The sequence below is a fragment of the Pteropus vampyrus genome, unplaced genomic scaffold, assembly GCF_000151845.1.
Source record: "Pteropus vampyrus isolate Shadow unplaced genomic scaffold, Pvam_2.0 Scaffold99, whole genome shotgun sequence".
NCBI classification, from domain to species: domain Eukaryota; kingdom Metazoa; phylum Chordata; class Mammalia; order Chiroptera; family Pteropodidae; genus Pteropus; species Pteropus vampyrus.
Window position 1 is genome coordinate 3,104,466 of NW_011888880.1, and position 18,234 is coordinate 3,122,699.

Below are 18,234 nucleotides of genomic sequence, written 5' to 3' on the forward strand. Positions count from 1 at the left end.
CCAGATCATTTGGAGGAGATCATAAAGAGAATCATTATTCGACCCCCTACATGTATGTAAAAATGCCTTCTGACTCTTCAGTATAGAAGTAAGATTATGAATCCCGCAGGCCCCCCGACTCAGCGATGCAGATGACCCCACGTTTTCCCTACCTTTCGGGTTGTCATTTTAGTTCATGCATGCGTGAGTGCTAACATATAATGAGAATTTATTGAGGGCCTGGCACTTTGTAATTATTTTACATGTGTTATTTCAGTTCATCACCATTCTTTGAGATAAACACTTGTACCCATTTTATAGATAAGGAAATTAAGGCTCAGAGAGGTTAAGTAACTTTGTCAACATCACAGTGTTCTAGTGAGCGTTAAACCCTGGATTTAACCTAGACGTAAGTACCACTCTGTGTCCTTGAAATGTCATGTGAGACATCTAACTGCAGATGGATCCTACAGCAGATTTCATCTATGATTTCTTCATGCTGTTTAGGACTTTGCTTCTGGGCCCTTTTTACACAGTGACTGTTCATTACTGAGTAGCAAAGGTGGAAAGAGGTAGCCTTGTCTTCTAAAAAGACATACTTGGCTAAGATGATGGGAGAAAAATAGAATATTGGGGTGGATGGAGGAGAAGTTGAAAAAGCAATAGATATAAAAGGAATAAAGACCAGGAGAAAGGATAGAAAAAGAGAGATGGAAGGAATGTGATTTCATTATGTGTTTCCTATTATTATTCCTATTATTTTCCCCTAATATTCACATTTACATTTTAACCTTGACACGTGATATTAATTATTGTATATTACTACATATTTGTTCTGGAGCCAGGTAGAGTATAATCAAATAATTCTTATGCTAAGCATATAAACAAGCCTTTCTGAGCCTCAGCTTTCTCATTAATTTTCTACCTCAAAACAGGTGTATTAAATAATACAATCATATAAAGTCTTTAGCATTGTGCCTTTGATGCAGTAGGCAGTCAGTGTTAGCTATGATTATAGTGGAGGGTCTCTCCAAGATGGAAGGAAACCTAAGGGAGAGATCATTGTCAGAGAAGCCAAGGGACTTAGAGTAGGTCGAGCAGACTTCACCTCATGGCTAAAGGACAGGTTGTAAGAAGTAAATTAAGAATTGGGAAGTGTAAGAAGTGGACTGGAGAGTCCAGATGCCGCTTAGCTCCAGCCATTTGCTACCAAAATTGGAATTTAGGCTTAATGGGGTAGAACTGTCCCCTCCCCCCTTTTTTTTTTTGTCTTGAAGAAACCAAATTTAGATTTTTCTAAAAACAATATTGTTTCAAACAAATTATATCTGTGGTTTATATTCAATGTGCTAGCCACTAGTTTCCAATCTCTGGATAATGTTTGATTTTTTTTTCCCAAAGGAAAGACCAGTCAAAATAGGTCCAGTAAGATACTGTAACTACATGCCAATATCAACATCCTTGGTCTTCATCGATGATCTTTTATCAGAGTGGTTTTCTGCAGGGGTGAGGACACTGCCACATTGAGGACTGAGACGTAAATGAGAGATGAGTAAGTTAGCAAGGGTAGAGAGAAAGGTGTGGTTGAAGAGAGACAGGGATCGCTAGGTTGGGACACAGACAAAGGAGAGTTACAGTTATGTGCTGTGGTGCTTTTTTATCTCATGTTCAAAGTAACACAAACGAATTCTATTTTTGTGTTATAGAATGTATTTGTTTCACTTTATGTGTGAATAATCTTAATATTCTTTTTTTTCCCCCTTTTACAGCTGTTTTTTCACTTACAAAGAGAACGGTCCTTTCCTGAACACAGAGCTAGGTTTTATGCTGCTGAAATTGCCAGCGCTTTGGGTTACTTGCACTCCATCAAAATAGTGTACAGGTAAGTTTTTAAAATACTATTTGTAAAAAATAAATAAATAAATAAAATGTTACTTGTGAAAATGTCTTCGTATTATTTTATTTCAGTTAATATTCAGTTTTGCTTTTCTTTTTTTCTTTCTTTCTTTTTTTTTTTTTTTTAACTTGATAGAGACTTGAAACCAGAAAATATTCTTTTGGATTCAGTAGTAAGTATTGTCATTTAAAAACCTACTAGTTCTCAATTTTTATTGTTATACTTAGTGGAAAAAAAGTCAGCCTCAAAGGTTCCACACTGAATGATTCCACTCATACAGACAAAGCCATAGGGATGGAGAAAGGATTAGTGGTCGCGAGAGCACAGGGATGGAGAGGGTAGGAGAGTGCAAAGATGAAGGGGTAGCAGAGAGGGGATCCTTTGTTTCTTTGGGATGATGGACAGCCCTCTGTCTTGATTGCGGTGGTAGTTTCACCAATCTGTACATCTCTATTGCATAGAACATACATGCACACACACACGTATATGTGTGCAAAATAGTGAAAACACACACGTATTTGCATGCAAAATAGTGAATAAAGTATGATATTGTACCGATGTCATTTTCCTGATTTTGATATTATAGTACAGTTATATAAGATGTCAGCATTAGGGAAAGCTGGGTACATGGGGAGTATATGGAATTCTGTGTATTATTTTTGTAGTTTCTTTGGGTCTATAATTATTTCAAAATAGAATGGTTTATAAAATTGCCAATTTATGTCCATGCATTGTTTTATCTTACTGCCCCTGTGCTTCTCAGGGACATGTTGTCTTAACAGATTTTGGTCTTTGTAAAGAAGGAATTGCTATTTCTGACACCACGACAACATTTTGTGGGACACCAGAGGTAAGAAGTATGTCTCATTGCCATTCACATAATCATGTATAAAATGCAAAAATGAATCACAAATTGCATATACAAAATTTGAAAGCGGAAAAAAAAACTATCATATTAGCTTCTAGCCAGTTGGAAGTATCTGATAATCATCCTTTCTGAACACTTAAAGTTTATTGATAGTTGTTATTTTTAACTGTGCATGTGAGATACCACAGATAACCTAACAAAGATATGTTATGCTTGTTTTCAATGTTAATATTTACCTTAGACTTTTTTAAATATTCGATTATATTTCTAATCCTTAAAAAAAATCACAAATCAGTGATGAAATTGTCCTAAAATTGTGGTAATGTTTGCATAACTCTATAAATATACAAATAGTCACTGAATTGTACACTTTAAATGGGCGAATTGTATGGTGTGTGAATATCTTAATAAAGCTTTTTTTTTAAAAAAAAAAAAAGCTAACGGAAATAGGGCAAAAGATTGACATTGCCTATATTTAGGTGGCAGCCTTATTGGTTTCTATTATTTTTTTCTGTTTTTCTGTATGGTTAAACTATTTCTTAAAAAGTGTTTATTTAACAGAAGAAAATAAAGCAGTGGATATTGGTGGAGGGGAAGCACAAATCATAATTTATTAACCCAAACATTCCCATTCTTTAATCATGCTAGCTAGCAGAAAATTTATCTTTCTATTTGAGACAATAATAATCTTTATGATTTATGTTAAAGCCTTGTTATTCACACACATACACACACACACTTTTAGTTTATTTTAAACTGTCCGAATTTTAATGTATTTATAGTAATCTTAGGTGCTAGGTAGTATTTTATCATTATCGTAATCATCATCGTAGAGTAATGGCAAATATTGTTGAAAATGCATGGGAAAAAATGGCTCACATGAGATTTCTAATCAGGATCAGAAACTTAAGTAACATAAGTAACAACATTTACTTTAAAATGTAGTTTTTTCTTTCTTTCTATAATCTAACCCTAGCTCTTGTATGTAATAGTAACTATTCTTTTTTTAGTGTATATATGAAGGGACATTTTTTTGTGAATATATATTGATTTTATAGTTAAACAAAAATTCTAATACTTGTGGTTTTTAGAAAGGAAACAAAGTTTTTTTCTAAATCTAAATGTGATCAGCAGTTATTAAATCTTTTTAATTTATTTTTCCATTCTTTAGATCACATAGAAAAAGCTTAAGAAACTATTTCCTTATTTCATATGGGAAGATAAAATATATATTTTGGAATCTAAAATTCAAATTTACTATTTTATATGTGTGAAATGGTGATGAGTGTTTTACAAGTTAAAATATAAATAGCTGTCTAATAACATACAGCATTTTTGTATAATATGTCCACTGAAAAGGAAAAAATGGATTATAATTGCCACCTTAGAATTCTTTCTTCAAGAGAAACAGTTATGAGTAGTGACCAGAGGAATTTCTAAAATAAATTAATCCTGTGAAAGACTTCTTCTCACCCCAAAATACCTATTTTACCTACAGACTCTACATTTGCTGTCCTCTTCTGTTTCTCTTAACTGCATCACGGTTTGTGGGGGAGATATTTGAATATGTATACTTTGAAAAATGTCCCAGTCGATGCTGAGGAACCATAGGTATAGAATGAGAATACCCAACTATTTGAAAATCTAGATAATATGTTTTTAGTACGATAGTAACACCTAAAATTAGATAAATTTCTCATTTATTCCTAAATTTTATCTTGAATTGGTTATTGAGTTGCTCTAATATTTAATTTTTTCTCCATAGTACCTTGCACCTGAAGTCATCAGAAAACAGCCCTATGACAATACTGTGGATTGGTGGTGCCTTGGTGCGGTTCTGTATGAAATGCTGTACGGATTGGTACGCACTTCTACTCTTATTATTATTATTCCAATAATTATAATTGATTTGAGTTTTCTCTCTTATCCCTTTTACTAATCATGTGGACTCTTAGATAACACTAAGAGAGCAGTAGTACCCTGGTTAGATGAATCCAAAACCACATTAGGGATCTGCACAAAAAGAAAAATTTTTCATTTTGTTGTTAATTTTTTAATATAATTATTTCTCTTTTATAGTAATCACTTTAGGTATTCTCATCCCATTCACATTTTAAAAGAATAGACACCTAGTTTTAACATTAAAATTATCCACTTTTAATTCAGTTTACCCCAATCATCATTCTGCCTGATTTCAAAGAAATGAGAAGAAAAAAGAATTTTGTATTTGCATTTGTAATGCCTTTTGGCTTTTGCCTTGTATCTTGTTTTTATAGGCTTTAGTTAATATACTGATACTACACTCTCTTCATCACTGGGAACCCTCAGTTCTCTTCACCAAAACATCATCTTGAAGATTCCATTGGAAAGAAGTGATCTTTGTTACATCATTAGTTTCCCCAGTGTTTATTAAAGACATAGAAGGCCAGCCAGAGCTTCTGATGAGCATGAGTAAAGTTGTTTTCCTACATTGAGTTAATATCAGTCCAACCAAAACAAACAATTTAGGCATTTTAATTAGCTTACATATCTTCATAGGAATAATGTATGTTTTTCTTTAGGCTTTTTGAAATATTCAGAATAGTTTCTAGGCTCCCTTTGAGTGTCCAGCAGTCGGGCTGGGAACCACCCTCTCTTCCCACGTGGTGCTGCCCCCAGCAAGCCAAATACCACCGTCAAACTTCTATGGCCCCCCGCACTGTCTTTTCTTTGCCTTTGACCGAGGTCCACTTGAGAAGAGATGTAGTTTTTGGTTACGCTGGTGACTTAGAACACCTACCTGATAACCACTTTATACCTTACTTTCTTTAGGTGTTGGGTATTTGCCCTCCTGATATTTCCAAATCCTTTGACTTTCTTTAGTGGACTTTGAAAGTATAAAATATCATATATAAAATTCAGTTGATTCAAAAGGGAACATCCATTGATGAGACTTACATTAACTATTTAAAAATGAAGTTAGATTTTAAAAAGTAAAAAATAAAAAGTTTTTTCTTTCCTATAAAAAAAAGTGACTAGCCTATAACTCCCTTAACTTTGAAAATTATTTTTACTTTAAAACTTTTAAACTCTATGTTTAACTGGCTAATGCTATGTTGAGTGACAGTAGAATTTTAATTCTGCAGAGTACACTCATAATGCTGTCACTGACAGTACTTAGGAAGACGTAGTATCTTCAGATCTCCATCTCTACTAGAAATCTGTTTTAATTAGTTTATTCTCAAGAATCAAGAAATCACGTAATGTTGCATCGGTGTTGGATCTCTATTTCCAATAATTCTATCATTGTGCCTGTGACGTGGTCGGTAGTTGTCTTTTCTACAAGGTGTTATTGAACAGACTGACCTTAATTTATTCAATGAACATGTAATAAGCTCTTGGGTTTTAGAATCACTTCCTCCTCAAGAGGCCACACTGCCAATATCCACGCACTCAAAGTGGCCTGCACATTTCTGCAGTTGTCCAGACCCAGTCGGCTTCCTGTAGATCAAAGCCAAATCCAAGTATTTTAATCTAAACATCTTAGCATAGTTTAGTTAACATTGTCTTTATTTTGCTTATTTTTCCCCAGCCTCCTTTTTATTGCCGAGATGTTGCTGAAATGTATGACAATATTCTTCACAAGCCCCTAAATTTGAGGCCAGGAGTGAGCCTTACAGCCTGGTCCATTCTGGAAGAACTCCTAGAAAAAGACAGGCAAAATCGACTTGGTGCCAAAGAAGACTTTGTATGTATATCTTTCCCAGTACCCGCTTTATTTAAGCTTGTTTATAATTTGAAGATAAAGCCTTATTTTATGTTGTATTTAATGGAATGAATACAGCTCTTAAGAAGAGCACCCGACAGTTTTCACCAGTGTGTCTGTATGGAACTGTACAGTTTAAAGCGCTCGAACATTTTTTTCATTTGATCTCCATAACAGTTTGATCCTCTCCTCTCCATCCCCCACATCCAGCTTTCACACTCTTATTTATTCGATTTTTTATTAGAATTTTTCCTCCTCTCTCTCCTTTTTAAAAATGTGTGGCATATGTTTTTTTTTGATTACCTAAACTTTCAGATCATTTTGTTTAACAAGAATTTAAGTGCCTCCTGACTGCATGAGGTAATGCCTTTTGCCTCGAACTAACATTAAATCACTTTTTTTTCCTGAGAATTTGGAGACACCGCCTTGAGATAATTATGGAATCTGCAGGGTTTTTTGTTTTACGTTTTTTTAATCAGGGTAATTAAATTGCTAGTGTAGTTACCAGTGTTATGTTACTCTGTCAGTAAATTCACAAACCGTCGAACATAAACTTTTAAATTCAATTAAATTTCCCAGAAATACCCAATGGCTGTTTATCAATCTTGAACTTGAGCTGGGAATGATAAACTTTTCCGCTACTGATTTTTCTCTCCTATACTCCCCAGTCCATCAGGTGGCTCTCTCATCTGTTCTCTCTCTGTCTGGGATTCCACAGTCCCTTGTTTGTCAGTCTTGCTGCTATTTTGTGATTCCTTGCCCTTCGGTGCTTTTATTGATTTCATTGATAGAAATTGCAGTCATGGAGAAATCCATTCGTCATCTCTGGGGCTGCTTAACAGAACTGAAGAAAGTTGCATAACTGGGCTGAAAAGCGTTCCCAGACCCAATTCCGATGCGTGTGTGCGTGTGTGTGCAGGCTTCTCCAAACCAACAAGCTAAATTTCAGACACCAGCAGTGTCTGAAAATTCAGTTTAATTCTGACACTGTCCACCTGAAGAAGGAATTAGATTCCGCAGGTGAAGGGCTTAGTCCCACAAGACCACTTTTTACTTCAAACACCAATCAAAAGCCCAGATTGTTACCTGTGCTTCTGACAGACCAGCTACATATCAGAGGTTCCCCACGATTCCCTCCTTGGGTTTGATTAATTTACTAGAACAACTCACAGAACTCAAAACCCATTTACTTACTATAGTACTGATTTACTGCAAAGGATATTAAAAGATACAGATCAACAGCCAGATGACGAGATACAGAGGGCGAGGTCCCAAACAAAGGAGCTTCTGTCCTCATGGAGCTTGAGGCCTGGCACAATGACACATGGAAGCATTCTGGTTCCCCAGCATGGGCCAATGAGATATCCTTTTGGCTTTTTATGGAGACTCCATTATGTAGTCATGATTGACTAAGTTATTGGCCACTGGTGATTGATTCAACCTCCAGCCTCTTTCCCTTCGCCGGAGGCTTGGAAGGAGGTTTGGGACTGAAAGTTTTAACTTTAATCACAAGATTGTTTCTCCTGGCAACCAGCCCCCATCCTTGGCTGGGGTCCAAAAGTTACCTCATTAACATAAAAAGAGACACCAGAGTTGCTGTCATCACTTAGGAAATTCCGAGGGGTTTGGGAACTCTGCCAGAAAGTGACGAAGTATGTATTTCATATTACAAATCACAGTGTCATGTGGGCACATTGGAAGCACTGCGAAGTCATAGCCATTAAGGTCTTTGTGCGTCACCACTGCCTGGTGGTGCCCCAGGTTTCTCCAGCTTTCTCTCTTCCTCTCTATGTTAACTATTTCAGACCTTCTCTCCAGGTTTCCAGATGCCTTTTCTTCTTCACTTTTAGCAGATCATCTTGCCTTCTATTATAGAGTTTCGGAAAATAGAGTCAGCAGAGCAGAACTAATTGAGCTTCTTGCTGTTAAGTTTGCAGACCTACATGCATCTGCTCCTGTTGTTACCTTCTTCCTGTTATAGTGGAAAAGGTCAGTTTCTACCTGTGCTGGATCCCAGCCTCTCACAGGGCATCCTTTGCAAGCTTTTTCGTGCACAGATAACTGCTCACTTTTGTTCTAGTTTCTTCCACTTAGTTAATTAAACATTGTCACGTCTCTTCTTAAGACAAACCAAAAAACCTTCAATCCTGCCATCCTGCAGGGTAATACTCTCTTGAAATTTCCCTTCATAGCCAAACTTGTTGAAAGTTTCTATATGCATTCTCTTTTTCCCAATCCTTTCTCATTTCTCAGTTTACCACAAAATAGCTACTAGAATTGCTGAATACTTCTATTCCTCAGCTCGCACTGTCGGCAGCATTTAAATTTCCAACACTCTTTTGTTCCCTAGGCTGCAAGAGCACACACTCATCTTGTGCTTTTCTCTCTCTATTTCTAGGCCCTCCTCCGTAATCTCTGTGAGCTCCCCACTTTAGCCTGACTGTTAAGTATTGCAGTTCCTCGTGGTTGTCCTAAAACCGTCTTTCCTTCTGTTTGCTCTCATTTGAACAATGTCACTTGGCCCTGTGGCTTTGATTACCAATGTGTCTTTGTCTCACACATTTTTATCTTCAGTCCACACCTCTTTTCTGAACTCTGGGTTCATGTAACACCTGCCTGTTCAGCACCACCCCTTGGATTTCCTGAGGGTACCGCAAACACAGCATCTTCTAAATCGAACTCCTGCTATCTTCCTTCTGTGATTCTTAGGTCAGAAATCTGAGAGTTATTTTTTAAAAACATTCATGTATTTATTTATTGGCATTTTTGTTAAGAAGATACATGTAAAAAAATTTAAAGAATTTTTCAGAGTGCAAAGTGAAAAATATAGCCTCCCACCCTAGATCCCTATCTCATTCTCCAGAAGTCATCACTATCAATATTTTTTTCTATTGTTTATCCTTTCCGCAAATACCCATAATACTCATCTCCTCCCCACCAACTTTTTTTACACAAATGGGAACACAATATACTCTTTTCTGTACTTGTTTTTATCTGTCTATTCAGTATTCTCTATAACTATAAATTTAATATATCAAATAATTAAATCAAATTTTTTCCTAATACTGCTTTCAAACATTTTTTATTAAACTTATTGGAGTGACATTGGTTAATAAGATTATAGAAGTTTCTAGTGTATAGTTCTATAATGCATCATCTGTATATTGCATTGTGTGCTCACCACCCAAAGTTCTGTCACCATATACTTGATCCCCTTTAACCTCCTCTTCTTCCCCCATCCCCCTTTCCCTCTGGTACCCACTGTACTGTTGTCTGTGGCTATGAGATTTTGTTTGTTCATTTGTTGCTTTCTGTTTTATATCCCACATGTTAGTGAAATCATATGGTTCCTGTCCTTTTTCATGTGACTTATTTCACCGAGCGTGATCATGAGAGTCATTGTTGACTCTTCTTCCTTCCTTACTTCCATATTCAGCAGACACCCACGTCCTGGTGTGTCTGCCTCCCTAAGTCTTTCCTGTATCCAGACACTTCTCTCTGTGCCCACTGTTACTACTCTTCTCCTAACACTCTCATTTTGTTTGTCCATAACAGTAGCTGGTTTTCCTTTATCTGGTTACGACTCTCCAGTCTATTCTCCCTTTGCAGTTTGAGTGGTCTTAAGAAAAAACCGAAAACACCACACATCTGTGACATTCTTCAACCTAAAACTCCTTGATGGCTTCCTATACCCCTAGAATAAAATCTAAAATTCTAATACAGGCCCATATGACATGGCCCTTTTACCTCTTGAGCCTCACCTTGTGTGACAGTCCCCATCTTTCCCTGTACTACAACCATACTGGACTCATTTTCTTGACCAAACTAACCTTTTTGCCACCTTCGGGCCTTCATATTCTACCTGGAATATTCTTCCCTCATTTTTTAAAAAAAAACTTGGGGGGTAAAATTGATTAATAACGTTATATAAATTTCAAGTATGCAGTTCTTGTATATGGTATTGTGTGCTCACCACCCGAAGTCTGGGCTCCCTCTGTCATCATATATTTGGCCCCCTTTACCCTCTTCACCCTCCCTCTTACCCCGCTGGAAACCACCCTTCTGTCGTCTGTGTCTATGAGTTTGTTTGTTTTGTTTATTCATTTGTCATTTTCTGTTTTGTATCTCACATAACTCATTCTTTTGTCTGGCTAATTCTTACTCATATTTCAGAACTCTGATCAGACATCACTTTCTCTAAGAAGTCTTTTTTAAACCCACCAAACCAGGTTAGATCTTACTTTATACACTTTCATTGCACCTTGCAGGAAGACCAAAAAAAAAAAAAAAAAAAAGCTGGAATAAATACTGTGCCAACTTTTAATAGCGACCCAGAGTGGAATACATTTTGGTAGTGAACATATCACCTTGATTTTACCTCTGGCCCAGTGTGTAAAACTTCCTTTCCTAACTTTTTCTTTACCTCCCCCACTCAAAAAATAATAATGATGATAATAATAATAATAATAATAACAACAACAAATAATAATAATTATTTGTGCCCATGTAGTCCTTTTTTTCTTTTCATACCACTTTTATTTCTATATTTTCCACTGATCCTTAAAACAACCTGTGAAGTATCTAGGGCAGAAATGTTAACCCCATTTTACTTATGAAGAAACTGTGACTTTGAAAAGGATATAATCGTCATGTCTGCTCAGGTAGTCTTCCTGCTGCACCATTTTGCCACATGAATAATGTAAACATGTATCTAAGAAGATTTTTGAGAGACAAAGTGGTAATGGTTTGACTTCATAAATTTCTTCAGTGAGTACTTAACATATTCTTCAACATTAGTAAAAATATATATATATTTCTTTAATATTCTAGCTTGAAATTCAGAATCATCCCTTTTTTGAATCAGTTAGCTGGACTGACCTTGTACAAAAGAAGATTCCACCACCTTTTAATCCTAATGTGGTAAGTATATCCAAGTCCTTTATAAAATAGTGAAATGTAAAACTGTAGCTCATCATAATTTTGGCAGTCTGGATGAAATTGAATCAGTACCTAAATATCTGTGAAATATGCTTTACTCAGGATTATCTGGTACAATTGAGAACTTCAAGATGACCAGTAAGATTATAGTTACATTAGATTGGTAAAAATATCTTTCAGCACAGTAATTGTGAAGTGTTTCTTTAGAGCATGAACAAGAAAGAGATGAGCTCAATGGGTAAAAAAAATAAATGCAAATTAAAGTAACTATGAGGTATCATTTTCATACCTATAAATCAACAAATATTTTAAGTAACACTAATGCACAGTTTTTTCTAGATTCATATAAAACCAGGTACAGGCAAACATTAATGGTGATATAAATTGTAAACCTCTTTTCTGGAAAACAGTAAGACAGTATTATAAAAATGTTCATGTTAGTTTGATATGTTAAATCTACTGATGGAAAGAAACATTTTACCTAAAAATAATTTTTATTTTAAAGCAGAAAAGCTGCATCGAAGACCTGTTTACAATATTAACAATGTCGAAAATGTTTGGAAATAAGTGTATAACAATAGGGAAAATGTAAATAATCATCCCTAGGTCAATGATGATGTTACTATTGGTAGCTTCATCTATGTAAGCATATGTACTTATTATGCATTGCAATATGTAATTTATTCCTCAAATAAGCTACCAAATTACTGCTATTACTATTCTTATTATACTTGTTTTATGAAGGGAAACTCAGAGCTGTCACATAGCAGAGCAAGGATTCAAATCTGTGCCTGATTCCAAAGTCATTATTCTTTCTGTGCTCTCTTATGGTCTGTGGCCTATTCATGTTAAATAAATGATACTAATAATATAACAATGAGCAGATACTTGAAAAATCCTTGTAATATTAAATGTTATTATGGTAATTACAATTTTGTGACTTATAATTACAGCAGTGAAAATGATGGGTAATGACAGGAAGAGAATATAAACTAAGATTGATTTGGGGTTGCAAGATCATAGGTGACTTCGTTTTTCTTTTATTTAAATTTTGTGGTATTACTGTGAAACTCATGAAATAACTTTTTTAATAAGTCAGATTAGGATAAGAAAATCACTTCAGGACAGTGAGTATTATTTAACCTACTTAGATTTTATTAAAGGTTCGCCTCAATCCATATCCCATAGCTGGTATTAATAGGTGTGATATCATACACCTAAAAACATAATAATTTTTCTAGATTGACTTATTTCATGTAGTTCATCCAGAAATGACTGTTTTACAAGTGACTCCATTAGGGACAGTCTGTCCCTAATTTCTGGAGTCTTCAATAAGAACTTAGGATCTTTAAGAATAATTTTATTTTCTTTGAGAGCTTACTGAGATTAGTTATCCTCAAATCAGTGTGTCATTGAGTACATTAAAGACTTAGGAGTCCCTAAGTTTAGAAATGTCTCCATGAAAAAAATACTGAAAATAACAAATTGGGGAAGATCTCCTTAGCACATGAAGCATTCTTATAAATCAGTGAGAAAAAAGACCAATGACTAGTAGAAACATGGACAAAAGACACAAAATAATTGCAATTACAGGAAAATACAGGTGGCTTTTAAATATATGAAAAGATGTTCAAACTTACTGACAGTTGAAGAAATGTAAAACAAAACCCTAACAGTCACCATTTTTCACCTAACAGATTAACAAAGATCAAAAGTTAGCTAGAGCAGGATAAAGTATATATTTTTTTCTCAATACTTACATCCTGTTATTTAACTCTGACAACAGTCTTATGAAATAGTACTGTTGTTTTCCACATAATACAGATGAGTTCACTTAAGCACAGAGAAGCTAAATAACTTGCCCAGAATTTAGTCGAAGTTGCAGGACTATAATTTGAGCCGGGGTGCCTTGAAGACAGAGCTCTCACTCTCCACATGAGCCATCCAGTGTTGTCCCTGTCAGTACTAGCCATGAGCCATAAGGGCTTTCTCAAAATATTTACAAAGTCAAGTAAAAGAGCATTTGCCACCATTTATCGAGCACTTGCTACATGTCAGATTCTAGGAATTTTATGTATTAACACATCAAATCCTAACAAACAACCTAAACAGGAAGGTGGTAATATTCCTATTTTATAGGAGAGGAAACAAACTCACAGAGTTAGAGTAGTTTATATAAAGAATTATAGCTAGCAGATTTCACAGCCAGAATTCAAACCTTTGTTATTCCAGAAGCCATGCTTTCTGGGGTTATATGAAAGAACTTGATGACATTTTTAATATACATAAATATAATTTCTAGCATTCTTTTTCCTCCGTGGTGAGGGAATTTCTCACATGGAAGGACTAGCATCCTGGGTTTCCCTGGGCTCTGCTCTGCTGTTTGTAGACCTAGCAGGCTAACTGTATCCTTGGATTATAACATCTGCTCTGAGTTCCTATTTGTTCGCCTTAGTTAGACATTGTGGCTTGAACGTTTTAAGTATTCTCATCGTTTAGAGCAGAGCTGGCTAGAGCTTCAGGGTTGGGCTTCAACAGTGACTCACCTGAATTTGTAACCCAGTTTTTATCTTTAAATGCATTGGAGGGGATAGTTCATTAGCTTGTATCAGATCTGTAAAGGAAGATGAAGAACCACTGCGTTCAAGCCTTAGCAGACCCCATGCTTTGTTTCCCACATTCCTGGTCTCCTTAGGCCTCTAGACCTAAGGTGTCATAGCTGAATGCCTAGTGACCTTTGTAGCACAAAAAGAATCACCTTTCACAATTTTACTTACCAGACCCCTTCATTTCTTCATCAAAAAGCTTCACCTATCTAGAATTGAGAAACTGGGTGGCAGGCTTTTTATGAAACCTCAAATGTGAAAGGCAATCCTGAAAGCCCACCTGAACCCCTTTTCTAAACTTAGATGTGATGGATAGAGAGAGAAAAGGGAGGTCAGTTGCAGGTCCCGCAATTCAAATGAACATAGGTAAGGACTCTGGTTATGCCAGCCTTCCTTACCCTTAGCTCCCCTCCCCTCAACCCAACAACAAGAACCTTACCTGTTAGAAGGACCTCACCTGAATAATAAAAATCAGGGAAGGAAAAGCAGAAAATATTTCAAAGCAATGATGAAGCTAAGAAGACATCTGAACTTGTCAGGAATAAATATACAAATTCATAAAGGGATTTTAATGAAAGATTAAATTAATGAAAAAAGCTAAGTCGAATAATAATGTGCTCTTGATATTTTAGGCAGGACCAGATGATATCAGGAACTTTGATGCAGTATTTACGGAAGAAACAGTTCCATATTCTGTGTGTGTGTCTTCTGACTATTCTATAGTGAACGCCAGCGTACTGGAGGCCGATGATGCATTCGTTGGTTTTTCTTACGCACCTCCTTCAGAAGACTTATTTTTGTGAACAGTTTGCCATCCGGAAAGCATTAAGCAAATATAAGCCTACGATTGAGACTGGAACTCCTGTTTGTGTGAACATATTCGAATATGTTTAAACTAGTGCCTCATTTTTACATGTAATGTTTACTCTGAAAAATGTATTTTCTGCTGTATGCAAGAAAATAGGGCATTTCAAAGAGCTAAGTTTTGAATGAAAATTTGTATTCTTGTTTATTAAGCTTATTTTTAAACAGAAATTTTAAAAGCTGTTGTTCTTAGCATTAACCTATTTTTAAAGAAAAGTTTTTTGCTAATGACTGTTTTTTTCCCTCTAAGTTTACACTAACATCTACCCAAGATAGACTGTTTTTCAACAGTTTATTTCAGTTCAGTTAACATATATTAATGCCTTTGTAACTCTCTACTTTGACCTTTGTTCTCAGATCAGAGCTATGCAATTGGTACATGGTTGTCTAAGAAGAAACCATATATGTCCATAATAAATCACTGTTTGACATAATCAGTTCTTGGTAGGATTAAAATGTAAAAGCATAGTTAACACATTGGCTGTTCATTAAATAATGGGTCTTTCCGCAGATCAAATTAAGAAATAACAAAAGAAAATCTTTTGCTTTGGAAATACCAGTTGAAATTTTGTGAATTATTTTTTCTCCAGAGTAAAAGTAAAAGTTTAATAGTTAGACATTTTAAGTGTTTCCAAAGATCTGAAGGGTAATAAAGTACTGCTGGATTTTTTTTAGGTGGTGCCAAAAATGAATGTCTTTGTTTCGTGTATTTATATTATAAATACATTCTATTTATGTTCTTTTTGGTCTTTTGAATGTTCAATATACTGTTATAAGTAGGCCTAAATCTGGGTATTTAGTTTTGAAAATAGCTATTCAAAACTGCCTCCCTAATTGGTTGATAAGTGAAAAATATTGAGCTTTCTATTGTATTTACCTAATTGGGAAGTAAAAAGTAGAATAGCAAATACGGGATCAATATAAATGTATACAGTTTCACTACAGTGTAACAAAAGTTAAAAATAATTCAGGCAGATACCTAGCCAGTATCTTATGTATTTCAGAAAATATATAAGAAAATGACATAAAGTCATACTAAAAGCCAACTAACTTGTGTACTTGTAATTGTAAAAGAGAATAACTTCAGAAAAACTAAAAAAAAAAAAAAAAAAGTGCTTATCTTGGAATTCTCATTTTTAGTTTAGAGATTTTTCAAATCTTGTAGGAAACATTATGAAAGAGTTTAGTGACCCAGTTTAGATGCTTCAAGAACAAGCATTCTTTAAATGTACTTTCTCTTGAGAAAGAAATCACAGAAGCATTTCACACTAGTACCCTTTGGCTTAAAAATGTTCAGCAGATTGGAGGGAGGGTAATGTGCTTTTGTTAGATTAATATTTGCATTCAATACACTGAATCTTCCTTCAGAGGTAAGACTAATAGCAACACTGTAAATATTTGGGTTTTTTTTGGCACTACTGTAAGTTCTGCTTTACATAAAGCTTCTTGCTTATTATAAAGCAAAATAAAGACTACAGTTTCTTGTATGATTTTTTTAATTCAGCCGCTCCTTAAACTGCCAAAAATTAAAGTGCAATATTGTATATATTTAAGGACAAATTTAAAATAGAATGCTGATGATTCTTGATTGCAAGAAAAATCTTATATAGTATAATAAAACTAGCAAAAAGATTAGTGATCATCTAATGTCTGTCATTATTTTAAATTAAAATTGGTGATGGTTAGAGTAGTCATTACAAAATGAATTATTTATATATGCGAGACAGAAAAGTAAAATTTTAATTAAATATTTGAACAAACATAAAATTACTAGATTCTTCCATATCCTAATGTGATTGTTCATAGGAAACCCTTAACTGTACAGAGATGAGTTTTGCATGGCTTGAGTACCTTGAAATATTATGCCAAGTTTTGTGTGTAAATGGAATGGACTTGGGGCAGGGAGTGCTACATAGCTTTGTTCAGACGTTCAAAAGGATTCATTGCTATAAAAAAAAAAAATTGGCTTTCTATGCCACTTTTGCTCTCCTTAACTCACCTAATATTAAGAGAAATTGCTTTCTCTTTCCCTGAAAGAATTCCATGTAGAGATTTATATCATCTATTTAGCATTTTTGGTTTCTTACCAATATTGTGAAATCACCTATTTGTAATCCTTTAAACGTACATATTTCTTAGTACTTGAAAGGACTCCTACCCCAAAATATGTCTCATTTTACTATTTCTTTGTATTATACCTGTTTTTTTTACAGAGGTAATTAAGTCAAAGAAATAATAGCTGTCTCAAAATGTAACTTTTTAATAATTTACCCACAATCAAGATAGTAGAGAATAAGCAATATTACACAAAGAAACAAGCCAATAGAGAAGTATAAGTTTAGAGCGATATAGCAATGAAGTAGCCAAAGGGCCCTACAAATAAGTTATTTTTACATATTGCACTAAAAATGATAGATCATCATATGAATCTTAATGGAATAGTGTAAAACAAAGAATTATATCACTACATAATCCCACTTAATGGAAGAACTAGACACTTGATTTTAGAAATCTTGCATTCAAATATAACTTGTAAGTTTTTACTGTAAATTCTTTTTATAAGAATGTACTGTAGATTTATTTTTTTCTAACATTTTTATCATCTTCACTTTATTAGGGAGCAGAGATTTCCACTTCATTAGTTAAATCTTTGTGAGAAAGTCTACAATAAGTTATCAATATTTAAATGTTTTTATGTTTTATTAGTTATGGAATCCAGGTAGCTTATATACAGAAAACAGACCCATTGAAATTGTCACATTTGATCTCAGTGTGTTGGATATTTTTCACTTCTTTCCAGATAGTAGTTAATATAGCCTTGCTGTGTTGAATTTTTATATTATGCCTTGGTGATAGTAATAATTCAACAAGTATAACTTTGTTAATGATACATTGACATTGAACACTTAACACTTGCTTTAGTAAGATATCCCTTAGTGATATGCTTCAATTAGATATCAAAAGCAAGTAAACTGTCCTTGTTTGCAAATGACATAAATATATATGTAAAAATTCAATAGAATTTTTAAGTTTCTGGAACCAATAAGTGATTATAGCATGGTTGCATGATACAAGGTTAATATACACAAAAGTCATTTCCTTTCTTACCAGCAATAAACAAGTAAAAATTGAAATTAGAAATAATACCATTTACATTAGCAACTCCCCCCCCCCCAAATAAATCCTTAGGTAGAAATCAAATTATGTACAAGGTCTATATGAGGAAAACTACTTTCTGTACAGAGTTGCCTATTATGGACATTTCATATAAACAGTGTCATAACAGTATTTGGCTTTTTTCCCTGTGCGTAATGTTTTCAAGGTAGCGTTTTCAATG

At 34.5% G+C, this 18,234-nt stretch overlaps 1 protein-coding gene across 4 annotated transcripts in view; it reads left to right on the forward strand.

The window, feature by feature from the left end:
• Positions 1-16,384, forward strand: part of SGK3 (serum/glucocorticoid regulated kinase family member 3) — a 94,629-nt gene extending 78,245 nt beyond the window's left edge. For all 4 annotated transcript variants that reach the window (XM_011364606.2, XM_011364604.2, XM_011364608.2 and 1 more), the window contains 7 exons: positions 1,749-1,861; positions 2,012-2,048; positions 2,640-2,726; positions 4,510-4,605; positions 6,316-6,471; positions 11,320-11,409; positions 14,666-16,384. In XM_011364606.2, the coding sequence (XP_011362908.1) occupies positions 1,749-1,861; positions 2,012-2,048; positions 2,640-2,726; positions 4,510-4,605; positions 6,316-6,471; positions 11,320-11,409; positions 14,666-14,836 (750 nt within the window). In that variant the 3' untranslated portion in view covers positions 14,837-16,384. The remainder of the gene's footprint in view (positions 1-1,748; positions 1,862-2,011; positions 2,049-2,639; positions 2,727-4,509; positions 4,606-6,315; positions 6,472-11,319; positions 11,410-14,665) is intronic.
• The last annotated feature ends 1,850 nt before the right edge of the window (positions 16,385-18,234 follow it).